The sequence below is a fragment of the Stigmatopora argus genome, chromosome 16, assembly GCF_051989625.1.
Source record: "Stigmatopora argus isolate UIUO_Sarg chromosome 16, RoL_Sarg_1.0, whole genome shotgun sequence".
Taxonomy (NCBI): Eukaryota; Metazoa; Chordata; class Actinopteri; order Syngnathiformes; family Syngnathidae; genus Stigmatopora; species Stigmatopora argus.
The window spans coordinates 3,486,981-3,499,142 of NC_135402.1; the positions used below are offsets into that span (position 1 = coordinate 3,486,981).

At 40.5% G+C, this 12,162-nt stretch overlaps 1 protein-coding gene across 11 annotated transcripts in view; it reads right to left on the reverse strand.

The window, feature by feature from the left end:
• dab2ipb (DAB2 interacting protein b) overlaps window positions 1–12,162 on the reverse strand; it is a 59,992-nt gene that overhangs the window by 12,154 nt on the left and 35,676 nt on the right. For 10 of the 11 annotated variants that reach the window (XM_077623366.1, XM_077623365.1, XM_077623368.1 and 7 more), the window contains 3 exons: window positions 6,437–6,590; window positions 6,181–6,279; window positions 4,525–5,079 (listed from right to left, as the gene is read on the reverse strand). In XM_077623366.1, the coding sequence (XP_077479492.1) occupies window positions 4,525–5,079; window positions 6,181–6,279; window positions 6,437–6,590 (808 nt within the window). Of the gene's footprint in view, window positions 1–4,524; window positions 5,080–6,180; window positions 6,280–6,436; window positions 6,591–11,002; window positions 11,140–12,162 lie in introns of those variants that run through there. The other variant, XM_077623373.1, reaches the window with a different exon arrangement.

The window sequence follows — 12,162 nt, forward strand, 5'->3', positions numbered from 1 at the left end:
CTGGCCTTTTTTGGATAAACAGTGGGTGTTTTAAAAGACTTGTTTTCAACTCTCTTATCTTCTCTGGGAAATTCCCGGGAGTTGTTTATGTGGATTTTGGAGAATCGCCATTCCGCAGCGCATCTTGAAACAGTTGACAGACGGACAACACACAGATCAGACACGCAAATAAAATACTTGAAGCTCAGAGAAATGTCACTTTCTCCCTATTGGTAATATTTGTTGTTGCTTCTTAATGTCATGGCTGCACTCTTCTCTTGATATTGTTGGTTGCCTGATCAAAATCGTTCTTTACCCGAGAGGAATCGAATGTGTGCTATCACATTTGAAAGTAATGGCATGGTACTTTAACTTTGTTCTTTGTGAAAGCCACAAATCATCTTTTTAAAGTTTCTCCTCCATCTATCCATCTATCCATACATCTACCCATCCACTCACTTCGACACTAATAAGCATAAGTGGAACGCGCTTTGTATAGCTGCCACATCTCATCAGGCATCAAGCTGGAAAGAAGAAAAAAGGGAGGGTGGCGTAAAGACACGGCTGATGGCATCTAATGAATAGAGATGCATTCTAGGGACAATCTTATACAAGGCAAAAATACTCAAACGGCATGCCGATGGATGGCTCTATTGTCCTAAAAGCATACATGTCAAGTTGTATGTTTTTACCGTATTTTATATGTTTTTGGATCATTTCAAATTGTGTATGCCGTATAATAACTTTTGTACAGGAATTTTTTAAGTGCATTTTTTTGTAAAACTGATCTTGTTATACCCATTTCAGCTCTAACCCGGATCGTCTTGATGACTGGTAGCAGACAAATCGTCGATTGCTAATATTTTCATGCTGTAAGCATGATATACGCACACGCATTCCCCTTTTCACTATATAAATATAGTGCGTCAGCAAGCAATGTACCCAGACAGTCAAGTTGTCGGCGTCATACAGCGGCATCTACTGAATCTTGAATTTAGTGCACATGTGTCAAAGTGGCGGCCCGGGGGCCAAATCTGGACCGTTGCATCATTTTATGTGGCCCGGGAAAGTAAATCATGAGTGCCGACTTTCTGTTTTAGGATCAAATTAAAATGAAGAGTATAGATGTATATTAAATTTCCTGATTTTCCCCCTTTTAAATCAATAATTGTAATTTTTTAATGCATTTTTTCTGTGTTTTTAGTTCAAAAATCATTTTGTAAAATCTATAAATATTGAAAAAAAGCTAAAATAAACATTGTTTTAGCTCTGTAAAAAACTGAATAGTCAGGGCTTTTAATCCAGTTCTTTTAATCCATTTATTTAAAAAAATCTAAATATTATATCTAAAATGGTCCGACCCACATGAAATCGAGTTGACGTTAACGCGGCCCGCGAACCAACCCGAGTCTGACACCCCTGATGTAGTGCATACAAAAGGCGCACCGACTGATTGGGCACCTTGTTCACTTTGGGGAATTTGTTTTACTTTTAAGTGTGCCCTATGTGAGTAAATATGTGCTGCGTTGCATTTGTATGGTTCGTTATCGCTTAAGAGCAATTGGCTAAAGTTGCATCTGATTCCAAATTCAGATTCTTCATGAAAGGCAAAAATAAACAATGATGCCAATGTTAACTTAGTTTTTTTCCATGCTGAATAAATCTTCTCCATAATTTGGCTGCACAAACAAAACCGAGATAACTCGTCTCAAAATCAAAAAGACGCGATAAGCAACCCCTACAAGGCCTTGACTTTGGCGGCACCGCCACGGCACCCTCTGGGATGTGCAACGAAACTGCAAATTCCCTGCACGGAAGGAGGGAATTAATGCAGAGTAATTAAGAATGCGAACGTCTCTCGGGGCGGGGGAGATGGAGCGCCGACTTCTCCCTCATCAATCAGCCAACGACAGACACTAGTTCTTACGCGCTAATATATCACGGCGCCGGCGAACCGCAAGTCAAAGAAAGTTTCAGAAAGCTTCTCTTCGGAGTCGAGAGACGACTGATGAGATAGAAAAAAGATTTTAAAAAAAAACATTAATGAAAGGCAATTGAATTCCACGAGAGTTATTTTTAACAACAAGAAAAAAATAATCTTTTGATTTCCTGTCCTCATTTCATCATCAAATCCAGGTTTGGTCCTTCAGTTCTACACATTTTGGAATGTCGACTTGGGTTATAAATTTCGAGTCTCAGAGTATAACTTTGGGATACGATATTTGCGCAAATATTCGAAGGTTATGACTTCTGATTTTCAGGTTACAAATCCTTTCTCTTGAACCTCCTGTGGCTTTTAAATTTTTATGTGTACGACTTTAGGCCGTAAAACATTTGGTCCGCGACTTAACGGCTCTGAACTTGGGACTTATAACTTCAGGCCTACCAACTTCTTTTTTGAAATGATTTTACTTTCCAATCTTTTTGTGTAGCCGTTCACTTGGCACAAACAAATGCAACTGATTTCTAAATAGAATGCATTCATGATGTGACAACGCAAGTGCGCTGCAACATGTCATAGCGTGCCGTAGTATTGATGGAACACTGCCAAAAGAACTCAGCTGTCACGTAGCAATTTTGCGGATTTTCTGTTATCGGATTTAAACCCGTAGCTTCGTGTGCGGTACCTAGACGGCTACATTTTTCAACAGATAGTTCCCGAAAGACTTAAAAGAATGAGCTTATAAATATTGGAATCAAATAGCTCACATAGCATAATAAAAAATAGAGATGTATGTGAAATATTAACTCAGAAATTAGATTTGTGGAAGTGCAGCCTATGTATAACATGATTGTTTTCTATACAATAATACCTTGACATACGAGCATAATGCGTTCCGGGCCCAGGCTTGTATGTCAATTCACTCGTAACTCAAATAAATTTTTCTCATATAAAATAGCGAAATACAAATTAGATATCTTTACGCAACGAAGATGCGGCGAGAAAAACAGAGCGATGCTGTTTTTCATAAGCAGCCTCTTGCAACAGGCACCATTTCATTTACTCGTATCTCAAATTTTGTCTCGTATCTCAAGGCAAAAATTTGCTCGGAATTTTCCTCGTATCGCAAATTTCGCAAAAAGCAACACAGTATTTAACTCTAGTGATACAAGTGAGGTATTTTAACAATTGTTACAATGACAGGGAAACACTTGACAAACTGTATCAAATCAGGTATGCTTATTAATTCACCTTTGGCGCACTGTGCCCGCCCAATTTTATGGGCATGCCGCAAGGTGATGCACGTAAGGGCTTTGTCTGCTTGCTAAAAATGGAATACAAGCTGTGGGAAGCAGGTGGAACTCACCTGCCTCTCTGGTGTCTTGTCAGCCGCATTGCATTTGCACGGGTGAAAAGTTCACCACACGAGCAGCAGACGGTGCAAGAATATTTAACCTTAAAGTGCTGTAGCAGCGTCTACACGGCACCCCGTGGAAGCGTACCTCGCGGATAGCCAGGGTTTGCTAGACAATGCTTATCCGTGGAGGGTACTTGTGGAGAGCATTTAATGAAGAGCCAAATCATCGTGCAGGGGTGCATTTTTGGGGGTTTGACGCGGAATCTGTGGGCCACAAGTGGCTCGCTAGTGGGTCCGAGCCAGCCAGCCAAAACAGAAGTTTGTGAGTCGGGTGGACAGGACAAAAACAAATAAGAAGAATCATAGAAAGTGCCTCAAAATCAATAGAAAATGACCCAAAGCGATCTGTAAGTACCCCATGTAGAAATGGATTGGTCATTGAGCGCCATTATTAGGACTGAAAGATCAGGATTTATTAATTATTTATTGTTTTCTTAGGCTGGCAAAGACTTACTTTTAAGGTCAATAGAACTTTATTAGTTTTAGGGGGTTCTGGGGTACTTCCTATTGATTTTAGGTCACTTCCTTTTGATTTTTGGACATTTTTTGGGTTGCTTCTTGTCATCTTTTTTAGGGTCACTTTATCCGGACATATTCGTTGCCATTAGAAATATATTAGGATTTTTTTTTTGTCAAATTAAGGTGGGACCGCATGTTTTTGGGCCAAAAAAGGTGTTTTGGGGAGAGCAAAAGAGAAAAAAAATGTGGGATGAGATACATTTTGAAAGTTGAATTTCAAATGTTTTGCCATTGGAAATGAATGGGACTTTTTGGGTCGATTTTTTTGATTGACTTCTTTCTGGATACGGTGCAACTTACTTTTAAGGTCAATAGAACTTTATTAGTTTTAGGGGGTTCTGGGCTCCTTCCTATTGATTTTAGTTCACTTCCTTTTGATTTTTGGACATTTTTAGGTTGCTTTTTGTCATCTAGTTTTTTAAGGTCACTTTATCCGGACATATTTGTTGCCATTAGAAATATATTTGCATTTTTTTGTCAAATTAAGGTGGGAGCGCATGTTTTTTGGGCCAAAAAAAGTGTTTTAGGGTGTGCAAAAGAGAAAAAAAATGTGGGATGAGATACATGTTGAAAGTTGAATTTCTAAATGTTTTTGCCATTGGAAACAAATGGGACTTTTTGGGTGGATTTTTTGATCGCCTTTTTTTCTGGATACGGCGCAACTTACTTTGGCCTTGCCGGTGCTCTGCAGAATATGCACCAGCGCACATGCCATCTCTTCTTTATTCTTGACGCTGATTCCGGGTTCGAGCACGGAGCAAAGCAGCATGTAGTTGTTGGTGGTGTACTCGGCAAACTCCTTGTACAGCTCCATGGGAAGGATGTTCATGCTCTGGTAGCGCGCCTTAATGCGAATCATGGGTCCCGACGTTTTCCCCTTGGTCGGGTTGGGCGTGCTGACCGGGTACCACTTCTCCACAAATTGCCGCCCGCTCACCGCCGCTACGGGGATGCTGACTAAGCCCACGTAGTTGTTCTTGTCCTTCTTCTTCTTCTTGTCCGTGTCCTTGTAGAGGTGCGCCGTGATGCTGCGCACCGCCGGCAGGTTGTTGAACTCAAAATGCTCGCCCCAGAAGACATTGTCTGTCTTGAGTTTGCAGGTGGTGCGGGCGTAAAGCGCCTCGTCCAGGCACAGCTCGCAGAAGTACTTCTTCTTGGCGGGGAGGTCCTTGGCCTCGATGAGCCACAGTCGCAGCACGTTCTCCACCCGCCTGCTGTTGTCCTGCGGACACGACGGTGACGGGAAAAGTGGTTGAGTGAGTGAACGGCAACGGGAGAGAGTGGCGACCATTACGCCCTCTACTCTGTCCTTAGCCAGGCTGTCAAATAGGGGTTGATAATAATACCGGGCAGAATGGAAAAAAAGATTTTAAGGGTCTTTTTCATGTCAAACATACTGGCACATCTTGTGGGAATTACACAGTAAGTGCCAGGAAAATATCTATGTTCATGAAATTTGGGTGCCTCGCTACAGTAGCGCAACGTTCTATCATTTTCAACAACGTCTAATTCTCGGATCGAAATGAAAGGAAGCGATCTGTAACGTAAACTTAAATTCCCAAAAACTTGCTAGACGTTCAATCTTTTTTGAGTGGAAGAGGCTGGCAGCAATTGATCGCAAAAAAAAACAGAAAAGAGGAAAAAATGGTGATTGATCTATTTTTACACTTTTATTACATACATTTAGAAAAAAAAGGACTTATTTTTATTATTTTTTCCATAAAATATATTTTAAAAATATGATACACAAGCCTGGCTGAAATAAATTGTCTTTCTATTATTGTCAATGGTGGGCATTGAGTTAAATAATATAAAACATTTTAAAAATTAACTTTAGAGTATTACTAAGGACAATAACTGAGTCCTTCTCAGTTAATAAAATGGCCTTGTTTTTATTAAGATTAAGATTATTTAGTCATGAAATATTTTTAAAAATAACATTTAAAAAATACTGATGATTAATCACACACAAATTACTAATATAATTATAATCATTTGTTGACATTGACATTAAAATAATTACTATACATAATTTTAATATGATGGCATACACAACATGTATATATATATATATATATATATATATATATATATATATATATATATATATATATATATATATATATATATATATATATATATATATATATATATATATATATATATGTATGTATATATATATCCTTGTTCCTATTCGTTACGCTATAGTGTTTACACTTTATAAAGTGCATTTCCAGCTATTAAAGAGACAGTACTAAGCTATTTGTCAATCATCAGTTCCCTGAGAACGTGGGTCCGATCCCGTGCTCGATTTCTAGGTCACCTTGTTTGGCTGAACGGCTCTCCTCAAGTTCTCCATCCATTTGTCTCTCTCGGCTGACGAGCGGCAAGAAAAGCACTTGCTCCCCGAGGACGTCGTCACCTGCCGAGACCAAAGTCAACGTGAGCTTGGAGGAATGGAATCATCAAATTGGGATTTGGAAGTGATCTAGCCCCAAGTAAATTAGCTTTTCAGACCATAAAATAACCAGGTCGGGCCCACGTCAGATCTCATTGGCACCCCTGGATTCGAACCTCACCTCGAAACAGTAGTCTTGACCAAGGATGCTGCTATGCACGGGCTTGATGATGACCTCGTCCTCCATGCTTATGTCCAGGGCTTCCACAGCGCTGCTGGGGCTGAGCAGTGACTCATGGGAGCGAGACTCCTTGAGCCTGGGCATCAGATGAGATCTAAGAAGAAGCAAAAGAGGATGAGAAATGACTCAGAAGAAGGAAAACAATCAACGGGAGGGCGAGCATATGCGGCGCTCGCCAGTGCGTGGGAGCAAAGTGTGAGGACGCCTCCGAGCGAGTCCTTCCGCGACATCTTTGTCATTATCATCTACTAATGGACGCTTGCCGTAGCGCTTGCTGTAGCACGGCCATTGCATGAGTAAGCAGGATGCCTCAGAAGCAACCCACATTGATTAGCATTAATGCCAGACAAATGAAACATCAACAAAATTAGTTGGCCTAACTCAATGTTGGGAAACATCCATCCCCGACTGCCTCATCATTACATAACGACTTTTTATATATAGTGGACAATAGATCACCCACAGATTCCCTCATTCTCAACCCCTTTCAATATGTAGGTTTTTTTTCCTTGTACTAAAACACACAAAAAGTATTTTTTTTCTGTATCGGCACAATGCATTATGGGATATACAGTAACACATCGTCACTTTGCCGATCAACTATCACGGATTCATCACATGGAAGTAACAGTTGGAGATTATTTCACTGGCCACTGGAGGGCAAATTGTATCTTCGGGAGTTAAATATTAGAAGAGAGGGCTTTAAAATAATAAATAAACACCATAAAAACACTGTCCCTACATCGCCCTTGTCAATTGACCTATTGCGGCAGGTGTTGGAACGTATTAACCGCGATAAACAAGGTCGTACTGTATTGCTTTTTCTGAGACCGCCACCATTGATTGTGGGATGCAGTTAAGGAAAACTTTAATCTCTTAACATTCCGAAGGCGCTATTCTAATTATGTGGAAGACTTCCTGTGTGCGGTTCCATTTTTTTGAGTCTGTATCCGTTTTTGCTACCGCAACCAAAATGGCATCGTTCAAGTGGCAGCCGGTGGCGGTAGCTCTGTCCACTCTTGCTCGTTTTGTGTTTTTGCTGCTTTTCTGTCTTAATGATTTGATTTGGTAATTCTTAATGATCCCATTTACTTTGCTTTGCTTTGTACTTTGTGCTTTTGCTTTGTTGTTCTGCGGCCTTTGCGACTGTACTGTCCAACTTATAACTATGCCTTTTTTGCTACTGTCACAATGAAATTTCCCTGAACACGGGATGAATAAAGTTATCCAATCCAATCAAGTTTAGAATCTTGAACAGGATTTCAAGTATTTCAAAATAAATGATGCAAATTATATGTTATACTACGATCGAGGGTGAAGCTCAAATATAATGTCAAATTTCAGTCAGGCCTAAAATGCGGTGTTTTCAAAAGATGTAGACTTCCGTATTTTTTCCAGTGATGAATTAATATTAGCCTACTTCCCCTTTCTGTGTTCGCTATTCAATGGAAACACACTTTAGGAGTGTAAGTCAAGGAGTGTAATAGATCCTAAGTGCGTCTGGGTGGCAACCTGCCCACTTATGCATTCTAAAATAAATAAAACAAAGTAGTGTTCACGTAATTGTCGGACCGTCGGAGCACTCAGACGCGTTAGCGAGGGCTTGCCGAATGCATCTCACGTTGCGGATAACCAAGCCCTGACAAGAAGAAGAAAAGGGTTTTGGTCCACGTGAATCCGATCTATACCGCAGTGCTTTGAGATGTCGTGTGGAAAGCAACATGCGTGGTGACGATGTGAATACATACATAGCCAACAAAGCGTTTCCTCTTGACAGCCTTTCAGAGACTTCTTAATGCAACCCTTTTGTATGCAACCAATAATGATACCACACTAAAGATGCCACTAGCGCGACATCAAAACACTCGAGAACAAAAAGAATACTAATTTAACTAATTCGAGAGCAAGAGCTAACGATTAGAACTACCAAATGTTGCTGTTTAATATACCCTCCTATTTAACATACCTGGGTATATTAAACGGCAGGGGTATATTAAATGGCGCACAAACGGGAAGGTACCATCCACTACGCACTCTTTATGTCGTGACGGGGTGCATCAACGTTTTGCTGACGAAAACTACTTACTGCTCAGGTTAAAACTTCTTACTGCTGAATAAAGTCTGACTTGGAATTTTAATGAACTTAAGTATCTGTAATTATGCCCCCATGAACACCATACAAATCTTGCCAAAAAAGATGATTTGCCGTTTAATATACCCGGGTATATTAAACAGCAGGGATATATTAATGGCGCACAAACGGGAGGCTCAAAAAAGCAAAAATCATTTAATATACCCGGGTATATTTAACGGCAAAATACGGTAACTAGAATTAAACTAAAAATTCTGATTTAGTGGCCTCCCAAAGAAAAGCACCACTTGGGTCATTTGGAGTCAAATCAGGGTGCCGTGTCCTCTAATTGGGCCTATTCAAATTATTGCAGTATAATTGAAGCAAACTTACGATAATACACACTGGTAACGGATGTTTACTACCTTAACTCTAGTTAACATTTCTGAATTGCCAGTTGTACTCCAGTAAACCAACCAGGTCTTGTTCAGCGTTTCTAGGCCTTAAATTTGTGGAAATACGGGGAAAGACTATGGCTTCTAAGATTTTTGATTATTTCCTTTACTGAGAACACTGTGGATTTAGTTGATTGACTAGAAATTGTTAGAACTAAGAGGAAACATTAATTGGTTGAGTCAGACTTGACTATTGCATTGCGTGGGACTAATAGCTATTTCTGTGAAGCCGCTGGAGTCGGTAAAGGCTCGCAAAGTGTTTCCGGCAAGTCCACTAACGGGATTCTGCAAAGCAAATCATATGATTCTGTCTTTGTGGTGAGACATTGCAAACTCAATTTAGGGAACAGAATCATCTGATTCAGCGGCAATTGTTGTGAGCCTGCTAACAATTAACGGACAGGCCTGTGAACAGCACAGATTCTGAAAAGTTCCCATTAAGTGAAGTCTGGAGACTTTGGTTTCTGAATTCAGAAAGAAAAGCAACCCTTTGGACGAGGGTCAGAGAATACAAAATTGACTATTATGCCTGGATACTGAGTATACCAGCACTGAGGCCAACTTAATATGCTTGACATGCTCAATTGTCAGAAAACCCAACAAGCAGAGCATGAATAAAATGGTAAAAGTCGCAAATAAATGGGGCACTTGTCTTGTGCCTTCGCTGTTGCGTGGGAAGAAATGCAGTGTCCTCCTTTTCGCCTGTCCTTCTTGTATTTTCGTCTCTTTGTCTTTGTCCAGTGCCACAGGGCTGATTGAATATTCAGGTCAAGAAGTGAGAAGCAGCGTTTCCGCTCCTCGTTCCAATCGCTTTGACTGTGCTAGCCTCAAGCGATAATGCTGCCATTACACCAGCACTTTCTGGTAAGTTGCAAGAGAAGTTTATGCAACAATAAAACATTTGTTTGACTTTTTTCCTCCCTAATGTTGGAAGAAATAGTCATAAACCTATTGCGATAAGAGATGCTAACCAAAAACAATCTACCAAGCTGCTTTAATGCAGAATATAACTCGACCTTGTTACCATGGCGCCAATCATTGGTACGTTGCATCAGTAACCCAACCTTTGACCCCTGGCCTCAGCGCACTACTTAAGCGTGCAGTCATTAGCGTGATCTTTGACCTCTTAATGCATTCACCATTCTGGTATGGACACCCACGTGCAGTATTATTTGACTTTGCTTTACGCCCTAAAGTCAAGAAATGGTTGTAGTTTTTTCTGGTATTTTATGGAAAACAAACCGTGGGGGTAAAAATCAAAGGAGCATGCCGTTTCTAATGAAAATCTGCAAACGTCAAATCAGAGTCAGTCACTAGTTCACTTCTGTATTGAGTCAAATTATGAGTGAAATACTTCGAAAGTCTTTCAAGTTAAGACAACAGTATTTCCATGTAAATCTGCAAAAACCTGGACTCCACCTACTTGAGTCAGAGAAAGAAATCATCATTCCAGTGCTGTTCTTTCTTGCGAGTTAAATCACGAGTCAAACTGTGCACGGGTCAAGAGTTTTCATCCGAATCTGATAACTGGAGTGAGTGAAACTCATGGTCTGAGCCTACTGCCGTTGCCAAGGCGAGTGGAATGATGTGATTGTGCAGAGATATCCTGAATGCATTAACTGGTCTCGCATCTGTAGCGGCAGCTGTCCAGAGGATTCCCAGGATCTGGGTTAACGGCGAACTCGAACCCCAGTTTCCTGATTCAGTATGACGTTACGAATCGACAACAAGTGCGATTCGGCAAGCAAGCTACTTTTCTATTCAGTAAGGCCTGAAGCGCTGAATATTTCTGCCATCAAGTCCAAACATGCTGCCGTGTTTTTCCCTTCTGCTGTAGAGCCTGTTAGCTTTTCTGCACAAAACTCTTGACACGAAACAACGCAAAAAAAAAACCCACACAAGGATACGACCCTCTAGCCGGAGTCATCCGTAGACCCGGAACAGACATTTTCACAACTCTCGACACGAAGGCACACTTACACCCTGCTGCTGAACAAATGAAACATGGTACGACGGAGTGTTTCCAGGATGGAAGCGCGACTCCCGCGTCGCTCTGGTGGCTTTCATTCCTCAAAAAAAACCCAGATGTCTGTTGTTTGGTATTTTCTCTTCCGCTTTTTTTGCCGACCTACGTTCCAAAGAGTCCTGGGAAAAGCAATGGGAGAGAGAGCCTCTATCCTTCTAAGCGCCAGTTCCCAAAAGGTTGCGCGTTGCTAGCAACACAACACTCCTCTCAACATTTAAAAAGACAGCACTCCAAATGGTTTGACTGCGGGAAGAAGAAAAAAAAAAGCTGGAAAAAGGCCAATGTTTTCACAGGTGAAAGAGGGAACTGTGACTGATATTAACGTAACACATGACGGGGCATGCTAATATCTAAAAAATAAAGAAGAGCATTTCGGGTGGCAGTGTTTACAGTGAGCTGCTATTATGGTCCGTACCAACCAAAATATTGGCATTATAATTGGCAACATCATCAGATTTCTATGTCTAGAAAAGGAGGGCCCTAAATTTAACATTTGCACCCTTGTCCAAGTGTCTACTAACCCTTTATCATCCACCTTCTTTAACTTTAAAGATGGCAAATTTGTAGGTCGATGTTTGCCTGTTTTTCCATGTTTATGCTTTTCACACAAAATTGCTCACAGGGGAAAGTACAGAAAAATGTAGAATACTGTTAAATATGCAGATGCCACCTTAGTTTACAAAATCTTCCAACACAAAGCTCCTCCTTCACTGAAAGATTTTGTACAAAAAAATTCCAATACATTAACAAGGGCTGGCTCTAGAGGTGACTGTGTAGTTCCGTTCAAAAAGAGTGCTAAATTAGCCCAAGCACCTTGTCTCTTCATACCTGGAACTCAATACCAATTGACATACGTGAATTCCCGTCTCTGAACCTCTTGGCCAATCATCTTAAAGCCTGGCTGTTAGACAAACAAAATTGCAATCACAATGTTGTGTAAAACTGCGCTACGTGTGTGTGTCTAGTAGGTGTCATCATTTATGTTCTACAATCTTACATATATACCTCCATTAACATGAATATAAATATTTTCATTAATATGTGCTGTCCCATATTAAATAAATCAAACTGAAACTGAGTCCGAAAGTTTTCTTTTTTTTTAACTGGTCCTAGA